The sequence below is a fragment of the Rhopilema esculentum genome, chromosome 19 (genome assembly GCF_057945365.1).
Source record: "Rhopilema esculentum isolate cy_ngs chromosome 19, ASM5794536v1, whole genome shotgun sequence".
Lineage (NCBI taxonomy): Eukaryota > Metazoa > Cnidaria > Scyphozoa > Rhizostomeae > Rhizostomatidae > Rhopilema > Rhopilema esculentum.
The window spans coordinates 6,179,117-6,205,389 of record NC_142833.1 but is presented as its reverse complement, the minus strand read 5'-3'; the positions used below and the strand labels follow the sequence as shown (position 1 = coordinate 6,205,389).

Sequence of the window (26,273 nt, the reverse complement as noted above, 5' to 3'; positions counted from 1 at the left end):
TTTTCTACATCAAACTTATAGACAAACATGAAACTTTTCAGTAGCTCTTACGTTTTGTAGAAAACTTCAAATTAGGTTTATAAATGGCAATTAATTAGGTCTATAAACGTGATGGTTGTGTTTCAAACCATCACGTTTACGGAATTCCAGTGCTCCAGGATCCACCAATCCGATTTTCCTTTGGTCCGTTTAATTGCTCGAGTTTCAAATATGGAAGTCTATCTTATTAATCAACGCAAGTTATGTTGGTGGAATTCCATATTGACTTCAATGATTAGGTCCTCGAACGGCACATCAACGCAAGGCTGTGTTTATGGACTAAATGGCAGCCGTTTGTTATAACCATGAAGATATTCAGGATTTCAGAATCATCTCGACATTGGGTAGGCAAATTTTCAGTTCCTTGTCAACTGTAATTATTTGTGGATCGTGAATATCGCTCCTTGGCACATTTGGAACTTTTATCGTCTCTGGTGTAATCAGTTACATTTGATATGAACACGAATGGTCTAAACGCACGATTGTTCAGAGCTAAGTTGGTGAATGCGTTTGAATTCTTTCATATCAGGTACCCATGTAAGCTACCATTTTGCTGAAATGTTCCAACATTGTCGCAGTGTCGTAGTAGAAGTCTGTACTGCTCTTTTTGATTGCTAAATGCACATTGCAAGGGCCTAGACGGACACCACAAACATGCATAGTTTTTAATTCTTTTGATTTGCTAGCATATTGCTACATAACTCTCATAACGCGTCGCGTGGTCGCTGGACCACAAGTTCTGTGTCATTATTAGTAATTTCCTCTTTCGAGCCAAGTTAATGCGACAAGATTTTTTTAAGACCAGTTCCACCATGTTTCGGGAGAGTGGACTCTTTTTAATACCATGTTTCAGGGTCTCTGGGTCAGGTGCAGTTTTAGGTCCCGTAAATGTTCCGTTCCGTTATAAACTTTTAAATTCTTCGTACAGAAACTCGGTTTTCATATATCCGGGCAAATATTTTGGAAGCAACAGATCATCCCAAGGAGATTGTCTGATTTTCTTTGATTTAGCCGGGAAGAGATTGTTTGCCTCTGAAGCATAGAATATAGCACATGATCCTATAAAGGGCACCACAGACATGCCTCCATCAATGTACCAGGGCAGCATAGTAATAACAACGGAGTGACGTTCGTGATTTCAGCCTAGAGCAATGAAGGTGTCGTCAATAGGGAATGGATGACTCTTAACATTTTCTTTTGGCAACACTGATATAAGATATTATCATATCGTCAAGTTAACCAACATTATATTCTGTATACTCATTTGACCAAAATTTTAATAAGGTGCATTTCAACCCAGAAGCAAATGATACAATATTGATTTCTTTGTCTCCAATGAAACTGAGATTGCTAGATGCAAAGCTATGAGCTTAAACAAATTCATAAGATGATCAACGAAGAACATTCAATTTTTAATATTTTACTATTTTTGTTTCATGTTTATTTTCATTTAGTTGAAAATTGGCGTTCTATTCTTTCGATAAGCATGCTTTTTACTCATACAGAATTCACACAGAGTTTCGAACCTTTTAGTACAAGTTCCCATTTCTACAGAGCTCAAATGTACCTCGGACAAAATAAAGTTGGGGTCATGTCCCACTACTTTTTGCAAAACCATTGAATATCGATATCCATTCTACTGTTACGAGACGATATTTTGGACTCCTTCTCCACTTAAAAAAATATACGAGTATTACTGCCAAACACTGGATTTTTTGATAAACTTTGAAATGGTAGGTTTGTTACTATTGATTCCAGTAACTACGTATCGTCATTATGTATAAAATAATTATATATTAAATAAATTATATACAAAAATATTGACTTCTCTAATTTAGGGTGTTTTTTTGCCATCACGATAGCATGCAAGAATATATCATCCAAAGCCCTACTAGCTCATTTTTACAAACTGGCCAACTCTATCATATTACTCTAGATTATTCCTGACTTGATGCCATAAATGATAAGAAGTTGACTGAAATTAGCTAATCATAAGTCGTCGAGGATGCTGGGAATGCCCTCCTACAACTACGATTACAATAACGAGCAAATCGTGCCTATCGAGAAACTTGAATTTCTACTTTTTTACCCTCCATGTTCAAGTTCAAAGTGCAGCCTAAGGTTTAAGATTTTACAGAATCATGGAAGCAAAACTTCATTGTACCAGGTCATTTCAATTGCGATATTTTGAGAATTCAATAAATCTTTGATATCTTCGGAATGATGTCAATTGATGTAATTAGGCCGAAGTTCAAATTAAAGAGAGCCAAATGGTAATGTTTACAACAGCTTGAATCCTAACGACCTAAAAGTATGAATGGATGCACAATGTTGAAGAATCACTTTCCATCATGTGACCGTTACGACGTCATGATTTGATTTCTTTATGCGTCACAACGAACCGATGCCGGAATTAGAAAGGTGAAGATATCTTGCAGTTTGTTTTGGTAATTTTTCACAAATGATAGTGTTTCTACTGGCTAATAGGGCTACTCAGCGTGGCACTACATAATCCTGGCTGCCCTTGCCCAAGTTCTGAAGACACCGATAACAGTTTTACATGAAATTCAGCAACATTTTCATAAACACTCATGATTTAATCAATGTTTTTTGATGATTCAAAATTCATAAATGTCTTTCACACCAGCAAACAAAAAACACAAATTCATTTGACACTCTTCAGAGTATAGAACATTGATCGAGAATTCCAAGCTAGTACAAATTTAAATATATCTTATAGTTTCGAATGTAGCCATGCATACCAGCTTAGAAATTTCGACCATTATCCTGGTGTTTTGTACTCTGAAGGGTGACAGACGAAAAAATTCAGTGTATTTTCAAATGCTTTTTTAAAAGTCATTCATAAATAGATTTCGTCAAAATAGAAACATAAAAAAGAAACGTTTTTGAATGCCAGTTGAGTCTATAAGACACAGCAAATACCCACTTTCAAAGATTTCCATACAGTTAAGACCCTTGTTTCTATTCTTTTCTTGACTGTAGTTGATGCTATCTGAACTCCAGGCATCCCATAATCCCATTCAAACTGACTTAGGATGTTTGAACGTGTTCAAAGTACGCGTATAAAAAGGGTAGTGACGTATTTCATGCGTGAGTAAATAAAGAATGTTGCACGCATGAAGCAGCTAAAAGAATTTCCAGAAGCCTTGAAGATATCTAGGCTAACTTTGGCGAGCGTTATTGTTGTCGGTATAAACAGAATGCAAGGACAGAAGTTGGAGTTTGGTTTTAAAGTAACCCGGGAAGATCTTTTCTCATTGTGGAATAAAATAATTTGGTGTATTATATTTTGTGCTGTATGATACGTGGAGCATATAGAATTGAAGGAAGTTTACATAAGCGTGCCAATTATTATGACGATGCAAGAGGATTCAATGGATTTTGGATTTGGTTGGCAAGCGAAAATGTGTACCTTTTGGTGGCAGCAGTGAGCAAACTTAATTCAAATGCCATTCCGTGTTGTATTTACTCATCTTGCCCATGCCTATTTGCTTTTAAGATAAGCACAATCTATGCAAGAGTCAATCGCTCTCTTGTAAACACTGGTGTTTGTTCTCTTTATTGTTAAAACGCAAACAGTAGTTCCGATTTTGTAGAAACTGTCTGTCCATCAAACGAACAGACTTTGCTTTATCGTTAGTAGATGGACGCAGAATTTGCCTTGGAATCTGATAACCAGCAAGCTGCAAAGAGTAGATGCATGCAACTTTTGTGTGTCAATTTATGGTCTTTCATTAGAGTTATATGCTGGTGTTCTAATTTGGAAACTATGAAAGTTTGCTATGGTAAGTCAGAAGGAGGGCGCTAACGCACCATCGTACCTCTATGCGCGGCATCTCTCATTTGAAATCACGCATGCTGGTAGAGTTTTGGTCAGGATAAGTACCTAAGAGATACGTTAGTGCATTAGTGCCTACACGATGTTTGATTTGCATACTCCATTTCGAATTCTGCCTAGATAAAGTAGCAAGGTGATTTACGTTTTTTACGTACAATATGTATAGGTGAAATAGGATTTCTAACGGAAACCCATGAGGCCTTGAGCAAGAAAGGTGCCCTGTCCATCTCTTTTGGCTTCATTGTTGTTACGACACCTTCACTTAAAGCATTCAACAATGAAGCACAACTGTCTCAGGGTGCGCCAACAATATCGCGACATTCAATTTTTTTCTTAGGCCAAAGAAAGTTATCCACCATTTGTTATTTCTTATCCACTTATCGTTTTAATACCTCGTGTAACGCTGTACGGTCTTTCAAATGTTTTGTGTACTAAGCGTAGGAAGAATTGCAAGACGGCGCTCAGCATTTGCGTCACATCGGCGACATAAAAAGCCTATTGTTCCCAAGCCTCCTGTTCGACCTGGTATTGATACATTTAGGCTCTTTGCTAAAGCAAGTTTTGCGTTTCCGACATATGAAACTGAAAGATTTATAAAAGTTACAACTGTGGCTGAACATTTCCAAAGAGATCGTAGCCATACTGACCAGTCTGTGCACCTCTGCCCTAGTAGTACAGCCACAACCTCGCCCTGTACAGATGAAAAATTGAGGTCAACCTCGGTTCTGGCCTAAAACGAGAAAAATAGTTCGTTGAAAGCGTATCATAAAGGAAATTTCTCGATGTATTTTGATATGCGTTTCTGTCAAATTCTTTCGTGGATAACCATAGACCATAAATTGTCTTTGGTCTATTTGCTTTCCCCCGAGGCAAACAGAAATGATACGCCATTTATTTCCTTGTTTTTTCCACAATCTACGACTACAAGGAATCAATGTATGCTGAGATTTTTTGGAGGGGTTTAGAGGCGATAATTCTCTTCAAAAAGTCGGTTGAGTTTGTAGATTTATATAACACAGGAGGTCTACTTTCTTGGTTCAGTAAAATGACTTTCTATCTTACTTGGTTCAGGGTACTTTTGGTAGAAGACGATATGGCTACCACAAGTGCGGGTCTGAATTGAGGGAACTAGAATCTGTTGCAGTTACTAACAATCTGGGGGTGAAATTGGTTGTTTTTCTTGGAAATGTGATTTGATAAGCTTCTCATAAACAGCTCAAAATATATTACAATGCTATATATTTTTTCGTTGTCCCTTTATACAAAACGTTCACTGCTTGCTTCCCTCAATACATAACTTGGCAAATGCAATGGAGGAGAACCTCCCGCCTTTAGCAGCCTTTTACTTTGCTTGAAAATTGCTTACTAAGGTAAGAAATAAGATGCTACCATAGTATATGCCATATTTCAACGACGATGGAATCTCCTCTGGCATTTGGAATTCAAATCACGTTTTCATAGCAAATAATTAGGCCAGCCCTCGCTTATGAGTTTGGCTTCTAATCTCAAGGAAAAATGCTCGCCGTTTTGAGTTTTTGTTGTTTTGACGCAAATAGTAAGCGCCGGTACAGCGTCCAAACCAAAATATTTGCTAATAGCCATTATCGCTTTTCGGCTACTCGCCTCAGGAAGTAGAAACAATTTCTATGTGCCCGTGATTTGTTGTTCGCTGAAAATCTCCGGGTATAAAACTGAACGCGAAAACAGTCGTCGTACGCTTTCATGGTGAACAGTGGCAGGAAAGTCTGACTTGCTTGACTGGAATTTGTGACGGCTGGACCTGGAAAGCTTGAATTTGTTGTTGTTGCAAAGTTTCATTGTAAGTTTACACAGTTCTGTTCAAAAGATCTTGCTTTTTATGCAGCTAAATCCCTTTTGCAGGTAACCATGTATGCAACAAATTGCAAGTTGTATGCGTGTTTTATAAAGAATGATGCGAGCCCTTATTTCTATAACGTCCATCGAATATATTTTATTCTAATGCAAGAGTCACATGAAACACAGCCCTTATTGAGGGTAGCTCCATCGTCTACATAAAGTGACGTTTCAGCCCCCGTTGTAAACAAGAGGTTTAAGAGCAGTTGTCAAATCGATTTCCTGAAAGGAATACGTTAATGAGTGCTTTAATGTTAATACACAGTGGTTAATAAAGGAATCAGTATTATTTTCATCGAAATCTTGAGGTTTCTTCGAACTATCAACTGTTTTTATCTGTACCTGGCTTGGCAAACACAAATTTTGTGTACTATAGCCTTATCTAATGCCGTTTCTTAGAAGTCACCGACCTACATTCACTGCCTAAAGCCAAAATGAAGACATATTTGCAATGCAAAAGTTTACAGGGCGCCCCCCCCCCACTTTTTTGCAAAACAAAAGAGCTTTTTCAAAACATTTTCTTATGAGTGTTTTGTTAAGTTAGGCCTAGCGTAAAGCTTCCCAGTCGCCCGGCGGTTTTTTCCATCCTTTATTCTACACGTTTTGCCTTCTTATTACGTGCTCTTTGATAATCCTGTATTCAAACAAAGGATTCTCTGATTCAAACAAAGGCGGTGGTCGAGAAAAGATGGGTTGTTACAGAAGTATCGGCACCAATCCCGTCAGGCACCAATTCAACTCTTAAATGCGATCATTTATTCCCACATATAATCCAATTGCTTTGTACCATACTAGATTCGTTTAAAGTTAAATATCTTTACAAAATGTTATTCTTCGTATGCAGTAAGATAACTGTAGGGATGCCTGTGATGTGTTAGTAATAGGACATTAAATACTTCAAAGAGAACACGTGTATTTTATGATCAACCATGGACTATGTTAAGGATTAAGAAGCCTAATTCATAATAATAAGGATTGAGATTCAATATTTTTTTAGTGGGGACCGCTAAACATGCCCAAAGCTGCGATCAAGGCGATTTATTATATGTTTTAAGTACATATTAGAACTTTGAGAGGCTTGCCCCCCTCAGCTCCTGTTTCCGTAGTACCTAGAAAAGGGGGTCGTAGAGGAGTAGCCGCATACGTCCATCATCTGCACCCCCGGTTGTGTTCTTTTGATCATAGAGTATTGCTTGGGAAGTAACTGTATCGACAGCCCAAACAAATACGACGAATTCATTTCTGTGTACTGTGGTCATTGGGCTTGAAAAATGCATCCAGCTGACGTCATCAGCTCTGCCTCCGTCAGCAGGCTGATCTGATGCAACCGCGGCAGCCGCAAGCGCCGCAACGTTCGTTGACCGCAAACAAATTCTGAGATACAATTTTTATTTAAATGACACGTTAAGTCACGACTGCATTTTGTTAGTCATCTTAATCATACTACCAAATATCTAACGCATCTAACGGGTAAAGGGGGGGGGGCGTTGACACTCCCACTTTTCTGGACCACTTTCCTCTAAATGTCCCTGTAGATAGTTTTTCCTAATCATACCCTTCGATTATCAGATAGGTCAAGGTACACCACTATCCGTTTGATTTCCATTCCTTGCACTAAGCATAATTTTCGCGACATAAATGTTCCCGAAAGCATCCCGATTTACTTTTGCGCCATCATCATCTGCGCTTTCCAAAAACCCACTTTAATATGTTTTTGTCATGGCGACGCGCCTATACCCATCCTTTTTTATGCCCCTATTCGTTCTGCACACTCGTTATATGCTGGTGTGTATTATTCTTTGTTACAAACCTTTGTGAAAAACTGCCAAATATCGAACTTTGACTCTCAATGAATGGATACAGTGTTTTAACCCTTCTCATCACAAGCATCTCTAATTTCAAACGAAGCCTTGCTCTTTCAAGCTATCCTTCTTTCCAACATTTTGCTCGGTTTGCCCATTTTGACATTTGACTATCAGATTAATTGATTGTAATATATTCTTTCTATCTTCTCAGTGCACAATACTATAAAGCCTGCAACTTCGGAAAGCAAGAACGGGCGTGTTTTGGATGGAACAGCAGGAGGTACTGATGTCGTAGCACCGTTTTCAGGGACAGTCACGATGACACCACGACCAGGACGATCACCAAACATGAAGTTAGAAAAACGAGCCTCCATGAGCCAGCTATTAAATCAGTTAAAGGATCGCTTGCCTGGAAGAAAAAATAAAGGTGCGTTACTCTTGCATTCGTATCATTCTACCGAATTACTCTTAATTTAAGGAAGATATTCGAAAGAAAATTTATGGTGCCAACCTTTGGTGATCGCTGTAAACAGAAACACCACCGAACATTTGTCAATGAAGTTTAAGATCAAGGAATGAAGTTCAGACCTGTGTACCTAAATATAAGCTTTATAAGAAAAACTGGGATGAAATCGAGTTCTTCTATTTTTTTTATGTATCTGGAGTTTTCCTTCCACCAAAATTTTTTCATAAAATTCTTAGATCCTTGTAAACATGGAACATCTGCATTTTTCATTTTTAAAGGGGAGGTATTCGTCCCAGCTGTAGGTAGTGCCGATCTTCTTGTTTGCAAAGTACAGAGAACATTTTCGAAAGCACATTGCTTCAGTCTGCAAATCTTTCATCAGAGTCTGGGAGAAGTTGTTCTTTTGGCTAGTCGAGCCTCAGTGTAATTCTAAAGTGTGTTCGGGGGGCTGGAGCCTCCCAAAAGATTGTCAAACTGTACTATATTTCCTTTATAATAGTAACCTGAATTGAAAGCAATGCACTGGACAGCCCCTAATATGAATTTTGTTCCGACAACGCTGTACATGTCTATGTCTACAGAAACAGCTTAACATTGGTTGTATAATTTTCTCTAGGACAAAAGCGTGGAATTAAGAAAGATTTGACTGGCACAGACAACTTGGAACCATTATTATGGAACAACAATGGCAAGTGGAAAGAGCGGTGGTATGCCCTCTATGAAGGATGCCTGATTTTCTATAAAGACTCTGCCTACAGATCACCAGACTTTGCTCTTGATGTTCGGGCTTGTAAGCTGGAAATCCCAACTGAGAACCAAGAGCAGGGGTTTCTTAGTTTTAAGGTTAGTTTCACTCGCCACCAAATCTTTTATCTTTTTTTTGTATCCTCAAAATCCTTTGCTGATTTGCTTTTTATACCTAATTGCGTGAGAGATTTTGAAACCATTCGATAGTGTGTCACAGGTTTTTGTCGAAAAGCCAATTGCAAAATTGCCTGGAGCTAAGTTGTTATAAATCCATATAAACTAGCTATTTGGGGGCTGTTGACTTTATTATTCTGTGAACAATCCACCCTCCACCACCGATAAAATAGTCTTGCAGGAAGGTTTTTTGGACTGGGAAGAGTCTGGGTGGCAGTTTTCAAAAATTCGTTATACTCTTCGAACTTAATGTTAAATTTATTGAATAGGCTGTCTTTGCAAAAATGAGGTTATGTTCGGATCTCTAACCAAAGATGAAATGGGGGTGATTATGCTGAAAGGAACACGCGGAAACCCTAGGGATAAACACTGATTTAGAGTAAAGCATTCTCATACGATTACCATCCATTTGTCGCTTCGTTTAATAACAGTTTGGTTTCAGAAACAACGCCAGAAAACCGCGCCTTTGTTGAGCTTATCCTTTCCCAAACAGGATAATGCCATTTGCAGAAATAGGCTTGCGTTCATAAAATTCTTCGATCTTGATTTATGCGCAATGAAAAGAATTACTGACACAAACCCCTCAAGTTCCCTGTCTAAATGGGCAAAGACCATGTTTGTAGGCAACATATATTTTTACACAATAACAGAGTAACTCTGATATGAATATGCTGTGACCTATAATTTATCTTGTGTTTAAGCATCGACGGCGTTTAATTCCAAAGTCTGTCCTCCGGACTTTGCATTCTTTAGAAGACTCGATCTCCCCTAGCTTTGTCTCGAATTTCCAGTTGATATTTCTGCACCAACGTTGCTTCTGAAGACTGTTTGCTTCCCGAGGTCTAACGGTTCCTTTTTGTATAAATTCCAAAGAACCGTCGTTAATTCTCTGATTATTTGATGTAGGTTTTTGCTGTTTCCTACATGTTTTGATGACAACAAAGCTGTTACCTAGATTAAGAAAAGGGGCTTGTCCCTTATTTGGTCTTGCTGTTACTCTAGGGCATCATAGGAAGCAACAGATTGGGCAGGATCAACACAGGGGGTTTGAGGGGGTTTGAGGGGGTTTGAGGGGGTTTTACTGTTTTTGAAGCTAAAGTCATTCTGCACATTAGTCAAAATTTCCAATTTTAAATTCCTTTTGGTCATATATATAAATAAAAAAGGCTTCAATTTTTCAATGGAGCAAGTTGATTGAACCTTTCGATACATTAATTGAAATGACTCCTTTGTTGGTCGAGAAAATGAAAAAAGTTTGTAACTTGTGCTCAGAGTTGCAATTACTTGACTCTTCCTTTATTATGAACTTTTTTAACCTCGTACTTTTTGTCAATACAGAATACTATCTGAAACGTTGTAACGCCATTTTATCTCGTTTTTCAGCTGCTCGAGATAGACGGCAAAAGCCACGAATTGGCAATGTTGACCGAAGACAGTTATAAAGTTATCATTTCAAGCCTACAGAAGATCAAAGACTCAGGACGTCTGGCAGGTAAACATGAAAGCATTTATAATTTCTAATGGTAGGGGCTGGTCCTGTTTAATGAAAACCTATCTTATGGCCCCACTTCTATCCCTGTGCACCAATTGAGCAAAACGTTTTTGAGTTGCTTGCAATATGGCCAATTTTTTGTCCAGCGAATCCTGCCCTTGTGTCAGGGACAGCCCTGTTACCAGCAAGAGAGTCTCAGCTACCAGGGCTGGTCCTATCTGCGCATAATCGCAATCTCGGCCAATAACTATCAGGATCTCGCCATTTTGGGTAGGAAGGCTCCCTCCTTCCCTTCAGCATCTGTTTAGAACCTTGTAGACAGCTATGCCTTTGCTGATTGGTGCCAATAACTTTGTTAGTCTTATCTTCTAAAGATGAGATCGGAGATCGGAGATCGGAGTCTGGAATCATTGATTGAAAATTTTAAAAAGTAAATAATTTAAATATTTGTGTTATCTGTTACTGAATAGTGTGCAATCAAATATTTTAAGACATTTTCATGGACTAATAAGTCGCTATAAAGGGTATTCTTCGTTGATTTTATGGTTCATCCTTGTGTCTTTAAATTATTTTTGTTGGTTTTTAAACTCTTTTAAATTTTTAAATTTAAATTTATGAATTTTTAAACAAGAATCTTTATTATATTGCTTGCTTGTTCAACCAGTCTAAAATGTCGTTGACATTTTTGGAAACTTTCTTTTAAGAGGTTACCCCGGTTTGTAAACTTCCTAAAGTTTTGCCGCTATTCATCACAGATAATATTGTTTTATAATTCAATTTTGTCTGCAGAAGTGTGCAGAACATTCTAAATTTTGATACCAGATATTCTACTTTTTTATTATCGGAAAAAATTGAGTATACATGTAGCCTGTTAATAATATAAAATATGCCTGTTCTTGGTTTCATACAACTTTCGATCATGTGTATGGTTATCTTATCGAACGACATGAAAATCTCAAATCAGATACGATTGAAAATTAAAATAATAGAGTCGATTGTTCTGTTTTAAGAAAAGTCGGAATGCCTACGCTATCAGTTAACGTTCTTGATAAATTTCAGTTTGCAAAATTTCTTACATTCACGCTTTACCTGAAATTCTAGCCCGTCAGTCACTATGTCCCGTCATTCAACAATCCAGAAAACATTGAAGGTTAGCCGATTGGCTCCGTAACAATAGTTCTATTGTATAGTCTATTGAATGGCCAGTAAAATGTGTCGGGACGTAGTGCCTTAAATGCCAGTGTCTTTAATGTTTGTGGTTTCGTGATATCCAACTTTTTTTCTGCAAGATTGCTTTTTAATTTAAGTCATCAAAAGTTGAAATACATTTTCGGCTTTTCGAAGGATATTGTTGTTGTTATGAACCTTTATGGACCACCCTTCCCAGTGACACTAGGGAACATTTAATTACTTAAGTACATTTGTTTTTTTATAAGAAACTAAGCTTGAGATTACCTTACAGTTTCTTCATCTTTTGTGGATTTCCAGTGTTAGAAGTTTCTTAAAGGTTTTTAAATACCGAATGCCAAAAGCATTTAGAAACTAAAAACATGAGAGAAATCGGGAATGATTTTTTTTTCAATTGCGCTGAAAATATGTACAATGGCTGCCAAAAGTCTTGGAACACTGACATCAATTTCCAAGGTCAAAATCAATCATCTCCCTCTCCCCTACAGAACAATGTTGGTTTACTATCAAACGGACTAGGATTTTAGGAAGCACTTTCTTTTGCGCTTCTTTTATGATATTTCTCTAAATCATCAACATTGTTTTAGGGGGAAGGGGGCGGAAGTACCAATTTTTTTCATGAAAGGAATGAAAGATATCAAATGCAGCGTAAATTGCTGGGTGTTCCAAGTACTTTTGGCGGGCATTGTACCTAATCAAAGAGACGAGCAATTTCAATCCCTCTTTGAAAAATGATTTCAAGCTGATTCTCTAGGTTCAGAGTGATCAGTTTCTTAATTTTATGGTCATTTTAGCACTCGGTCTTTTACAGATTGTTTTTTGTAAGAATTGAGAAGTTTTTACAATATAATTTCCTCACTTTAAGAAGGTATGAGCATTTCCCTCCTTTTGTAAACGTTGCATTATAACTAGCAATATTTTGGTATCAGTTTGATATGTGGGACCTTTCTTGACCAGATTCAGATCAAGGAATGTCACCTGGCAACGATGATTCGAATGGCCTAGAAAGAGATGGCATGACATTTGATGATGCTATTATACCGTACTCAGAAAGTGAACATTACCCACAGGTAATTTTGAAATTTTTCGAACGTAACTTATTGTATACTTTTTGTATAATTCAGAGAAGTGTCAAATGGCGGTTATCTAGTTTCCGAGGACGCCCTCTAGCAACGGGCATGAAATCATGCCCGAAAAATGACATGCAGGTCGCTAATGCCTTATCAAACAACAAAGACAACAGTAACGGAATTTTCCAAAGTCGGAAAATAACTTTGGTCATACATTTGATCCCTTGCGTATCCCCACATCTGCAAAAAGTGTTTTGTTTCTTTTGAGGACTAAACTAAAATGCCACCCTTTCTTTAGCTTGTGCTCTTTACTTGAAATTTAGGACCCTGGAACACTGGCTAGCACTTCTTAAGCTAGCGCAGTTGGGCGTTTGTCTAACCAAGTCAAGTATGGTTCAATTCATATTAAGTTTACTTTAAACCGTCATTCAAGCCCTACATTTTCTGTTTTGCTCCTTTTAAGATTCATACAGGAGAAATTAAAACACAACGCGAAAAACACGAAAGCACGGACAGTGGAACAGATGGTGATATATCGTGTTTTGAAGGCAGTGATGCTTCCAATGTTGGCATCGATCAGTATGCATCCGACCGGAAAGATAAGGTATGCCTACAGTGGCATCTTTTTGCATTTCATCATTCCTGCAGCTTTTTGAAATGCTGACTATTATACGTTTAAAACCCCTATTGGTCAATTTGAAAGCAACCTTGTTTCATGGTTTCCTCTCTATAGCATAGCTAGAAATTTCATCAAAATCAGAGCAGAAAATCTATTTTGCAGAAATTAGTTTAGAATGAATTCATGTGAGTTTTACTTTCGTCAAAACACGGTAGTTTTCTGGGCACTGATCAATAACTTAAAGACTAAAATTTTACGAACATTAATTTGCAGAGAGAAATTAGATTTTAACTAAGAGATTAAGAAAATATAGTTTGCGTCACTTTAGAAGGTTTTATACGTCACTTTTGCAGATGGCAAGGCGAAGGAAGACAAGTTCAGCTCTTCCGCAACCCGTGGTCATTACAGAGCCAAATGTTCACGTGCAAGATTCAGAAGAAAACTCTAAGGGACGCGTTGCTAGCATTCGAAACACACATAGGCCAGTGGTGCATTGTGAATCAAGCCCACCGTCCCCTCGTAGCCCTGTCAGGCACAGATTTGAAACGGTTGACAAGGCAACAAAGGAAACACTTAGGCCTATCGAATATTTGAATGTGGAGGACCAACGAAGATTGCCTCGTAATCGTTATTCAATGCCAGTGTTTACCCAAAAGTCAGTGTTGACTTATGAAGAGTTCAATCGACAACGTCGCTCTTGTTTGGAAGAATTACTAAAATTGAAAGAAGCTCATGATAAAAACCAGTATCCGGACAAGGGCGGAAAATTTGATTATCAACGAGCCTCGTCTGTGTATGCTTATGGAAGGAAAAGTGCCGTTCTTGATGAAAATGATAATCATGCAGATGTTAGCTCTTTCGAGAAAATGTGTTCCAGCTACCCAAAGAGAAGCAGATCTTTCAAATTGGAAGCTAGCCCTTGTCCAGGCACGAAATTGACAGGCAACATGAAACATCGACATAGATCGATGATAAATAGTAGAGGTCTTTCTAAGTCCATGATTTTACCAACAGACGTTACGGATGCTCAAGATGTAACAGATGACTTGCAGGGTGATTTGCAACAACAGACGCTGTTAATGAAGCGTAGGAACTCCCTTAAGTTGAGAAAAGATGTCATCGATCAGAAGGTTAAAGCATTAAGAACAAGGGTGGGTAGAAGCAGTGCTGATGGAACAGACTCAGAAACTGCAGAGGAGGAGCAAAATTTGTTATTATTAGAAAACAAACTTGAAAATATAGAAAAAGAATTGCTTTTAATAAATAGAACGGCAGATATACCTCCAGAAAATGTTTTTAAGGAAGGAAAAAAGAAAAATAAGCAGCAATTATTTTCTAAATTCAAAAGTAACCAAAAGACTTCTCAAGCGAACCATAAAGCAAGCCATCAGCGAGACAATACGGACAAAGTTGTATCGAGCGAAAGCCTTAGCCCCGCTGTGAGGAAAAGGTCACTATCACATAACTTCAAACTTTTCAGTGCTTCAAAAAGACACTCTGATCTGAGTGATTTGAGCATCAATAGAGCAAGTATGTCTTCACTCGATAGTTCTACGGATGGGACATTTGGTGTAAATGATTTCGTTCCTAGCCCGGCTGTTGGCTCAGCTGATTTAAAAAGCTCGGATGAATATAAAGTTGACTCTGTCCGCACCCGGAAAACGAGTAGCGTCAGTTCGGTATCGGAATTAGACGAGCCAGATGGAATGGGACATAACCAAAGTGCAAAGGAGGCCTCAAATACGACCGAAAATGGACTTAGCAAAGATGCTTTTTTGAAAATTGCGGTGAGCAGAGATTAGCGCCAAAATTTATTCTCTACGATTGATATTTTCTATTCGATAGCCTTTATGATAATCTTTAAGATAGCGTACCAAGATAGCCTCCTTTATATTACCCATACCACCTTTACCTGTGAAAAGTCGATAGACATGTTTGTGATGGATATTATGTTAGGAGACCTTGTAATGTTGTTTTAGCATTCTTCCCAAACAAGCTAAACATATGAACTATATAGGTGGAATTTTTTTGTTTCTCTTTAAAAAATTGTAGCAAAGGCAGAAGTATATACACATTTTGTCAAGAGCTCACTGCTTTAGGAATAGCTACCAACCCAAAAGGTTTTTAAAATTACTGATGACCTTTTAATTTATCTAAGCTTCTTTACTTCCTTGATTTACATTTCCGTGTTTATTTTCTAGGAATTCGAACAATTCGCTGTGGAAATAACGGCTAGACGTCTAACAGATTATGTTGACGTCTAAGGCGAATGTTTCTTAAGTTTCTTAAAAATTCTATAAAAAGGTTGACAACGAGCCAGTCTATTAAAATGTGTAGATTGCTACGGTTTATGGTCCATGTACAGCCGGATGAACTATAACATTGGGTATCGGATGCACTGGCAAAGAAATCTCTTCAAGACTGACGTTGGAATCGACTGTACAGTTATAACTGGTTTAGTATCTATATCGACTTTTTGTACCAAGTCGAGGCTGTTGTGCTCGGAGGCTGACATTATTCAAATCTGGATTGATGTTTGTCCGAAGAATCTAAAATTGGATCTTGAGGTTTCCTCGTTGTAAATTACTGTATATCGTTCATATTTATCAGGATTTAAATTTTGTATGTTTGTAAATGCTTTTGTACATCAAATTAGTACGATTATTGCAGTAAGAAAATATTACACAAACATAAAAATAGATATATTGATATGCATGCTTAAATAGGTCAGGGTAATGACCGACAGTTAAAAGTATTTTCGCCGATTGCCTGTCAGACCTTGTCATTAGCCGGCATTTATATCATGGTAGCAGTTTTCGCAAAGAAGAACTTAAGAATATAAGAACTTAAGAATATAAGAACTTACAGGTTCCCATTCTTTATCAAGCGTCTTACATTAAGAACTTTTCTTAGGCTGAGAAACATAAAGGGCCTAATTTAACAGACATCTTGATTTTTTGCATGTTGACCAAGAATCGTCTTTAAGTGTAGCCTGCAAATTTTGAGCTGCAGTTGGAAAATCTGCAAATCTTTAAGTGCAGTTGGAAATTTTGAGCCCCAAACCCCAAGGCTATCATGCGTACCTAAAACTAATTTTTGTCCCAAAAAGATATTGAATTGAAGTTATTATTGTTTAAGATATTTTAGCTCCTTTCTCTCCCAAATGCAGGAAAAATAACCAGGGCTGTCGCTATGGCGGTGCAGGGGAAGGAGTGTGATCTTGGAAAAAGATTTGTTTTAAAAACAAAGTTTTTTTAATGCAGGAATGCTTCATCCAAAAATTTCAGAATTGTCGGTATAAAAAGAATGATTTAACCACCTTATCGACAAATTGCACCTGAGCACCTCTCTTGAGCAGAATAGCTAGCGACAGCCATGAATGAATAATAATCGTTGACCCAAAATAAGTGTATAGAACTTGGAAATAAGAAACGAGAAAGTTGGATTCTTGAAAAAGTAGGAGTTTCCCTTTGGGGGTAATGTTGGGTAGTGTCCAGTGTTAGAAATTTGAAACAGCTGTTCGTTTCGTTAGATGCCTGTTTCTGACCAGGTTAGGCATGAATTGGCAAAAAGTCATTTTTCTGAATTGAATAATTTTTTGATATAGTTTTATAACTTTCCAGTCACTATTGTTGGAAACTGTTTGTCATGCAAAAGCAAATTTGTCTTGTAGAAAGTAATAAATTACTTCATGTAAACTTACACTAATCATATGCAAAAACTTGTCTCATCTCGACCTTAGATTTTTAAGACCTTCGCTTGCTTGCCTGCTCATTGTTTAACGTAAGGATATGCTATGTGCCTACAAACCCAGCTCAATCTGTGTTTGCTTGTTATTCTTTTAGATATCCCCTCATTTATTGATACCAGAAATTTTAACTTGCGTTTTTATTTATAATATTTTCAACTTTATTGAACTAGGAAAGAAATAGTCCCAGTTTTCGGTGAATCTAGCCAGTTTTTCATTAAAATATAGACGGAAACTGAATTGAATTTTCGAAAGCTCCAATCTTTTGAATTTTATTTTTCACAAATCGTTAACTAGGACCACCTTAGTTTGTTTATTAAACCAGGTTGCATGCTTCATTACTTTACAAACCTGTCCTCGTAATTCAGTTCGTACAATACTTGGCAAAAGTCCTTGGAACACCCTGCTATCAATAAAGGTTTCTAGCTGTAAAATACAGAAATATCCCCCCCCTCCCCCAAAAGAATGTTGGTTGAAAAGCCTATTACTTACCATAGCTGATAAAGTAAGATTGGATGAATATCAAGCTTTGAAACTGTTGTTATTCAACATTGTTTCAAGGGGGAGAGGGGGTGCTACTAAAGTAATGCGATATTTTAGCTTAGTGTACCAAGACTTTTGGCAAGGATTGTAACACTTGAGTCTAATTCTTTGATAAACAGACCAAAATTTTTTACCTCCACCGGTTATAGTCCTCAGTTATAAACATATTGAAATCATGCTTTTCTTCCCTTACCTTTTCTTGTATTAATTGATTCCGTGTTATTTTGCATTGAGAAAGGCTGCGATAGTGTTTTTATATTCGTTGATGTAGAACACGATCGTTTTTTTGTAACCACAAATTAATATTCAGTATGTGGTATAGCAGAATCTTGAAATTAAGAGATTTATTTGACATTCAGAGAATTAATGGAATTAGAACGAGCTTACAAGTAGTCATGTAAACCACTTTCTGCGTTTAAATTTTATATGAATCAGTAAAATTCAAGCAATTTCGATGACAGCCATGAGTTTTGAGTCTGGTTTTATTTTTGCGAGCATCTAGAACAGGAACAAGTCTCAGAATGACTATATCATTTGAAAATTCATTGTCGTATAGAACCAGAATTTCTGCAGTCATTTAATTTTCATATCGATTAATGTATTTATACAAAGAATTTATAATACCGACGAAGCATTATATTTTCATTCTCATTAATAATTGTTGTCTTTTTTCTGTGATTTCTTCCATCTTTATCATTCAATGAAGATGCAATGGCCGGCTTAAAAATTCGTCTTTTAGAATGATTTCGTTGTTTTAGGATGGTAATGTCTTTCTTACCAGGCCTTACTAACATTTTTTATCATTTCTTTATTAATATGTTGCCTCTGCTTTTGAAAAACTTAGAAAACCACCTTATACCGCAGCTGTTTGCGACACCCCTCGATGTTTTGAACGTCGTTAAATGACCAAGGGTGAAAAAACGTTCAAACAATATAACACTCGAAGAAAAGTGACACGCCTGTTTCGTACTTTATTCTCAGTCAACCAGTGAATACCAAACATCGCTTTGTTGGTCTTCACATAACATTTAAGCGAATCTTAGAGATCGCAAAGCACTTTAGAATCGTTTGAGAGATTTCTTTATGGAGAGGGACAACCTTCTGTGGGTCCATAGCAGGGATGTGTTAAAATGGGTGCCATTGCTGACGTAGCAATAGGCTCGTTCCTGAATTAGGCCCAGATAAACAGATGGGAATTTCCCTAAAACTGACCAAGCCATATTACAGGCCATTTTTGTGCTGCAGTAATGCGGTGGTCCACAGTTAAGATACATCTAAAGGGGACTGGAAAATGTCTTGCCAGTGGTCTTTGGATGTAACAGTTGTTAAGATATACTCTCGTGCGAAATAGAAAGAATGAATTAAGAAACCACACCGTTTCAATATTTTAGAAAAATTCGTGCAGTTTATTTTGAAAGTAGGCATTCACTTGGCAATCAAAAGATTCCGCGTATTAAGCAGCTACACTAAAAGATTTTTTGGAGAAGTAATCTCGATTTGAATAGTTTTTAACGTCAGCGATTTCGTATTGCTTTGTTCGAATATTTTTCAAAGATTTCATTTCAAATGACTATTGTAAGTCACATTGCGGTATAGCAAATAATTAAGAATTGTTGCTTAATATTTGGAAATGACGTGATGGTAATCATCAAGTGATCTTTTAAAGATGAAAAAATGTAACCGTCACTAAAATGTGATTTCTTACACTGTTTTTTATTAATGCTGGGCTCCAAATAAATAGGGATCTTAAATAAACGCCGGCTAAAAGGATTGAAAGTTTGGAATAAATATGGTCAAGGGCGTTTATCCGTTTATTTACATCAGGTTTCTTAGACGGAAATTGGTTTACATGCACATAGTGGGTATACCAATGCCTTATGTGTGGTATACACAGAGGTACACACAATAGCAAGTAGCTGTGGAGGACAAGACATATGATCAAGGGAATTAAGGCGGGAACAAAGACGAGGTTGCTATGTTTGGTTGTTGTTGTGTATACCGCAGGATGCAGAATTTCGAAAGCAACACAGATACGAATGAGATTAAGCCAGGAATTTCTTGCCGCCAGAGTCACTTAAAATTCTCAATGGGGAGACAAACTAATAAATAAAAACACTCGAAGATCATCACGGGTAAGTTAACTTTGCAGTTTCCTTAAATGGGCCCAATGAGTGTGCTTTGTAAGCACTGTTTCTGATCTTGTTGATTTTTGCAATGTTATTGGTTAGGCCCTCTAAACTATCAACAAGATTATTTGTTATTTTTTCTGGTTAAATAGTTTTATCTTGCAGTTAATGTTTTTAATTTACTTGTAATTGAGTTGTAAATCTGTCAGTTGCGAGAGTAAATATACGTATAGTGAAATTTCAGGTGGCATATTGTTTCTGCGTGTCAATACAAATTTTAAATATTTAAACAGCTAGTCTACGTCTATCAAATAGTGTAAACTTCAACAAGCTGAAGGTTATTGCATATAACAAAAAGAAGAAAAGAAGAAATAAATAAAAGCTATAGTGATATGATCTACCCCTCTCCCTCTGAGTGGGAAGTTTAAGACAAGCAATACCGCCAGACAATCCAACAATAATCACAAGGAACCCCCGATCCCTCGCCCTCCAAATCAAAAATATTCCTTTAATCTTAAGATTGATACACCATAGTAAAATTTATTAGATAACTGCAAATATTTGCTTTCAATACAAAAATAATTTGATCATCTTGGTCATTTTTTCTTATTTATCAGTATCCAATCAAAGTTTGGAGAACTTGAAAGGTTTTTCCTGCTATACCTGTAAAATTATTTCAATCAAGAATTCCTTTGCTCTTTCATTATAGTTTAATAATTTGTAAATAACAAAGTAAGTCAACATGTAGTTATCATGGCATAAGAGTTTAGCAATTTTATCTAAATAAGTTTAGTTTTGCCATGGCAAAAATCTTGCATTTTCTAACATCTTTATTTATGAAAATTTTAAAGTAACAAGGTCTAATTCATTTTAACACACCAAAGCATTGTGCTTGGAAGGTGTTTCAAATGATTTTACACATGTTTATGTACTTTATGATATCAGAAGAAATAATGACTTTGTGATCAAAAGCCTACAGTAGCAAGGATTACTATGTGAATTGTTAAGAGTTTTATGAATTCTTTGTTTCATGTGCCTTATACCTATCAGTGTTTGAATAATATATTTTGTAATTTTCCCAGGGAGAATGCCTAGAAAGCTCCAGTTTCAAGTAGTACATGTTTCAGGACATGAACCAGGGTATGGCCCAAAAGAGCTTGAAGTGAGTGAATAGTTTCCTGTTTATTGTTGTTCTGTTATTTGAAATGAGAAACATATTAATGTTTTTCTGCACACAAACTCTCCTCATAGTACCATAGTTTGAGTTTCAGTTCAAAATTCAAAATACACTACATACAATTCAAAAAATTACAAACTAGACAGATATATCCAATACAAGAGGGACAGAACTATAACTAAATTTTATAATTATGATAAAAAGGAAATTTTGTGCAGAGAATTTTCTGAGTAGGGGCTCTCTCACTACTAAGGTAATTGAGGTGAGAGCACCCTGTTTGAAATTCAATAATTGCAAATAGTTTAAAAGTTTTATATGAGGTGACTTAAGGCTACCTCAACTCTTAAGTGCTAAATCCATGTTTGCTACACGAGATATTGATTTCAGTGCAAGGTTTCTAAACAGTGGGTGGTACTACCTGCTTGAATAGCTAAAACTCATTAGAAAAGTGGATTAAAGGGCACATCTTTTTTATTATAATGAAAGCATGTTTTAATATGTAGATGGTCCAATAACAGATCTATCATTCTTGACTAACTCAGTTATTTAGTGCTAAGATTAACTTTAAGTATCTTTTCAATGCTACTGATGTTGTTCTTTTCAAATGAGAAAATGGGTTTTTTTTCGATTGGAGACAAATGAATAAATCATCTTTTTACTAAGTCCTGATCTATTATTGATATCAGTAGTGCTTTAATTTCTATATTTACCAATTGATAGAAATACTAAGAAAAACATGATTTTCTCTATGTAATAAAATTATCGGAAAAAACTATTCTGTTTTTTCTCTATTTGTTTGTAGCTTCATAGCCCTGTTACCAAAGGATGGCAATCTCAAAAGTTTGTTTAGATATTATTATTTTTAAAGTACATTTTATGTTGATTCAGCCAAAATCATGTATGTATAACTCTTATAAAAGATGTGGCACAGACATGTCTGGTCATTTATGCTATAAGCAAATGTTGTACTCAAGCTTATGTGTGTACATTTTGTATTAAATAGTCAGATGAAACAACTGTTATTGCTACATCGATTATTGTTTGTGGACCCTCCTTTCTAGATTAACAACAATCTAAGTTTAAGATAACCAGACAAATTATACATTATTTGTTATTTTTTCATTTTCTTTTTAATTCACAGTCTTCACCTCTTTTTAGTTTCCTTTTTGTTTTGCTCTTTTTTCTTCAGCATTGAAAACATCATCTTAAATCAAGCTCATGATTATTGATAAAGTTTTTTTACACTGTTAGTCTACATTTTTATGTCTTTTTCAAGATTTTGTGTCTACCCACAAGAAGTTGTATTGAAACTCAAAGAACCAGCAAATCTTCGCAAGCTACAAATTTTGTCACATCAGTATCTTATTGGTAAGACATTTATCTTAGATATAAAGCCTCATTGGAGCAAGTGTTATTTGTTAATGCAGCATTTGAAAACAAGATATTTCAGAGATTGTGATATGAAGGCAGACCCAGTCTGTAACCAATTATCCACAGTACTGTTCAAAACAATGCTGATTTTTGTTACTCAAAGTAGAGTGAAAATTAGGGAAAATTGCAGTTTAATGCTAAATTACACATGTCTTGGTATATTTACTCTGGTTGGTTTTTCAATGTAATTCTTAAGTCATGATAAATTTATTTAAGGTGATAAAATATTTTCTATTGTGAGGGTGCTTGAATTCTTTTTAAAATAGAGTATTACATAAAAAATATAGTGTTGAAACATTGTTGTTAAATTTCTTCTTTCAGCCTCAAAAGTGGAGATATTTGCTGGTCTTGCATCAAATCAACAGGCGCCATCACTGATAAACTGTAAATTTACCAGACTTGGGTAAGAATTAATAGTGAAATCCAAATTTGCCAAATTATTGTAACATATCTCCATACATGCTGAAAACTGGATTTCATCAATCCAAAGTGTGTTTATTTTTGGCAAAGATGTTTTTTTGGCAATCAAGATTATAAGATTAGTTTTCACTTTGATCTATGATGATTCACAATATTTTGAAGTTCACAGTTTCTTTCCAGTTTTTTGCAAATATTTAGATACTCAAATATATAGAATTTTGCAAATATATAGGCTGCAGCCATTGGTCAAATACACCAGTTCAATAAGGAAACAAATTTCTTTGAAGCAAATTTGTGTCTTTGGATTAGGATGAAAGACAAAATTTTAGTCTTTGTATAAGTTTTAAAGATGCTAGTGACATTAACTGACAACATTAAAGGAAAGGAAATTTTGACCAATTTTGGCGACTAAGGATGGAAAGTTTCTCCTGAACAGTTTTTGCTGTCCAATGCGTAATAACTTTTCAAATTGTATATCATCATTATATCTCTAATGGAAGGAAAAACAGTACGAGAACTGTACCAAGGCTAAACTTATGGTGGTGAATCCTAATCTGGGCTTGAAAATGGCACAATGAGATTTGGAGTAATTTGAACAATGAGATTTGGAGCAGGACTGTAAATTTAATTCCTGTATTGTTCCTATACACCAACTATGGTGTGATTTTTCGTCTGACTGGGTTTTTTTATTGTGTTCAAGTTGTATAGTGATCTATGCTTTTAATTTCTTCATTTTTTAGATATGTTTCTCTTTCAAGTAATGAACAGTCAAACTTTAAGGTAATTTTTCATAGAATGCTAATTTCGAAAAAATTTGCGATATAGTTTTCTCACATTTCTTTGCAAATGAATTATAATCAGAAAAAATTAAATCGTTTTTTACACCAGTAGCCTAAGTGGCCTAGCCTTCACTTTGGATACCAAATAAGCCTCTTGTACTGGAAAACTAGAAAGTGGGAACATAGTATATAAGGTTGCTATTATTCTGATAGTCCTTTGAGGGTTGACCAACAGTAAGCAGATATTTGTATTCAAGTGTTGATCAAAAGTAACATGAGCGGAAGATTGGTGTCAAAAATTAATTTCCGCTTACCTTTTTGAAATTATCCGATGCTTTATACTCTGTTTAATGTTAGACACTTTTTTTACTTTTAAAAAAATTCCAGCAATTTTGTTCTTATTAAAAAAGCATAGATCAAACAAAATCTGTAGCTTAAGCAAAACCAAATTTTATGCTTACGCAATCTGTAGCTTACACAAAACCAGATCCTAACAAGAAGCTTTATTTGCATAGGTTTTAATATGAATGCAGGAATGAATGAATGCAGCATGAATGCAAAATGATTGCAGAATGATAGGAAGGTGTGGGGAATTGGAACAAATGAGAAATGGCACTATTAGCTTGACCGATCAAATTTAATTCCTTAGTTTCCTCTTTTGTTTATTTGCTCCTTTTTCTGTTCGCATTGCTCGTTTTTCTGTTCGCAAGTTATTTCGTAAATCATGATGATATGTCTTGTTTTGTAGACGCGCGAGTTAAAGTCCGTCAGCTTGAATATAGAGTGTCAGTTCGTGAAATTTCTTGTCCACAAGAATCACGTTAACAAGCATAATCTTTATAATCAGGTTTTTATTTATTTATCTATTTTATATTAATACTGATTTCTCTGGAAATGTTCTTTAATACGACTATGCAAAAATTTCATTTACCGGGTTTTTATCTGTTTTTTAAGATTGAATGTTCTGTCTTTATTGCAATTAATATAATATTTATTAAAATTGATTATTCATTATTAGCTGTTAAGTAATTTCGAGGTAAATAATGATTACTTGGAAAATTTTGCTTTGATCCTCCGATAGGATTTCACCAGATGACAGTGAATTTAACCACAATTTATTCCACTTTAACGTGCCCGTTTTCATCAAAAGCCAACTGCCTGTAGATTTAATTTGTTTAGACATCAATTTACTCACCAATGAGACTTATTTCTTTAGACCATGACCACATACTTATAAAAACTTCGAACACCAGCAGTCTAAGCTAAATTAACCCTTCAGTGTCCAAATTATTTTTGTCTTCCATAATGTTTGGCTGTTATCCAGGACGCAGTAATAGGAGTTTAGCCTCGACTAAAGGCATTGAAACCCATGAAACAGGCTACGCGGCCATAAGAACATTTAGGATGCAGCAATTTGAAGAGACATGTAACTTCAAGAGCGATAAGGGTGTCTCTAAAAACGATTTTAAACCCAACCTTAAAAGTTTCTTTAGCACAGTTACTGCATCAACATTTCTTCTAGAATCTTCTAGAATCGACAGACAAAACAATACACTATAAACCAAAACCTAAAACCTCTGTTTCACAGACCTCCCAGCATTTCCAATAACGGACATCATTTATATCGTTCATGTCTTTCTCATAGCCACAGTCTTTCGTTAGTAACCTCTAGACAATAGACTGACAAGTCAGACTTTTTCCAACGGACAGTAACTGGAGTCCAGTTTGGTACCGTTTATTCTCTGCCTTTTGCCCATAATAGTTAACTTAACAAAAAACCATACACAAGTCCCATCCAGTCATTAACAGACACCTCCAAACCAAGGTCAAACAATTTGCCCCTGCTGTAAAAAAGGTAACAACCCGACAAAGAACACTCCCCTACAGCGGATACCTCCTGATAGCAGCATCTCCCTACAGCATCGGGCCCTTTTTCTACAGATGTCACCCCCCCCCTAATGGCAGGCATCTCCCTATAGCAGACATCCCCAACAGTGGACACTTCTCTACAGAATACATCTCCCTACAGCTAAATTCTCTCTACAGCAGGCACCACCCAAAAGCAAACACTTTTTATTAGCTCACTTTTCTTAAGAGTACGAGCTATTATTAATTCACACCAAATGTAAATAAGAAGTTTATTATTATTATTATTATCATTATTATTACACCTCCCTACAGTCGACACCTCTCTACAGCAGACATCTCTCTACATTGGACACCTCCCTACAACGGACACCTCCCTACAGTAGGCACCTCCCAACAGTGGACACTTCCCTACAGCAGCCAGTAACCTGGATGTCGTTTGATTTACTTGTTTTTTCATCCCTATTCCGCATTCGGTATTCTTACTCACAGCATTCACGCTCATTGAATTGAAAATGAGAAAGCTATTTCAAAACAAACAAACTATTGTTTTTGGCCAACATTCTCATTCAACTGTCCTTTAATAAATGTTTAAGATCTACTCTTCGTCTACGCTGCTTTTATTGTATTTCTAACACTATTCGCTTGCTTTTTGCCAGATTAACGTTATAGCCGTCAATTTAATTGGAGACCCTATCGACGAGATGTACTCTGAGACCAAAAAAATGAACCTGGTGAGGATCATTTTCCACGATTGAAAAGTATCGTATAAATTTTCTTGGTATTGCTTTAGGCCCCTAATGCTTTTCCCTAGCATAAGGAACTAACAGTGGTAATGTTGTAAATCTA

General features: G+C 36.2%; 2 protein-coding genes across 7 annotated transcripts in view; both read left to right on the top strand.

Annotated features, from left to right (window-relative positions):
• LOC135688287 (uncharacterized) overlaps positions 1-18,283 on the top strand; it is a 54,092-nt gene extending 35,809 nt beyond the window's left edge. For all 5 annotated transcript variants that reach the window (XM_065205068.2, XM_065205063.2, XM_065205065.2 and 2 more), the window contains 7 exons: positions 7,790-8,005; positions 8,661-8,887; positions 10,349-10,457; positions 12,603-12,715; positions 13,179-13,319; positions 13,688-15,121; positions 15,536-18,283. In XM_065205068.2, coding sequence (XP_065061140.2) covers positions 7,790-8,005; positions 8,661-8,887; positions 10,349-10,457; positions 12,603-12,715; positions 13,179-13,319; positions 13,688-15,121; positions 15,536-15,598 — 2,303 coding nt within the window. In that variant the 3' untranslated portion in view covers positions 15,599-18,283. The remainder of the gene's footprint in view (positions 1-7,789; positions 8,006-8,660; positions 8,888-10,348; positions 10,458-12,602; positions 12,716-13,178; positions 13,320-13,687; positions 15,122-15,535) is intronic.
• Positions 18,284-19,532: 1,249 nt separating this feature from the next.
• Positions 19,533-26,273, top strand: part of LOC135688544 (centrosomal protein of 104 kDa) — a 54,455-nt gene continuing 47,714 nt past the window's right edge. The window contains exons 1-8 of one of the 2 annotated variants that reach the window (XM_065205444.2): positions 19,533-19,757; positions 20,834-20,913; positions 21,731-21,768; positions 22,205-22,296; positions 22,681-22,762; positions 23,520-23,559; positions 24,307-24,405; positions 26,084-26,158. In XM_065205444.2, the coding sequence (XP_065061516.2) occupies positions 20,839-20,913; positions 21,731-21,768; positions 22,205-22,296; positions 22,681-22,762; positions 23,520-23,559; positions 24,307-24,405; positions 26,084-26,158 (501 nt within the window). In that variant the 5' untranslated portion in view covers positions 19,533-19,757; positions 20,834-20,838. The remainder of the gene's footprint in view (positions 19,758-20,833; positions 20,914-21,730; positions 21,769-22,204; positions 22,297-22,680; positions 22,763-23,519; positions 23,560-24,306; positions 24,406-26,083; positions 26,159-26,273) is intronic. The other variant, XM_065205443.2, reaches the window with a different exon arrangement.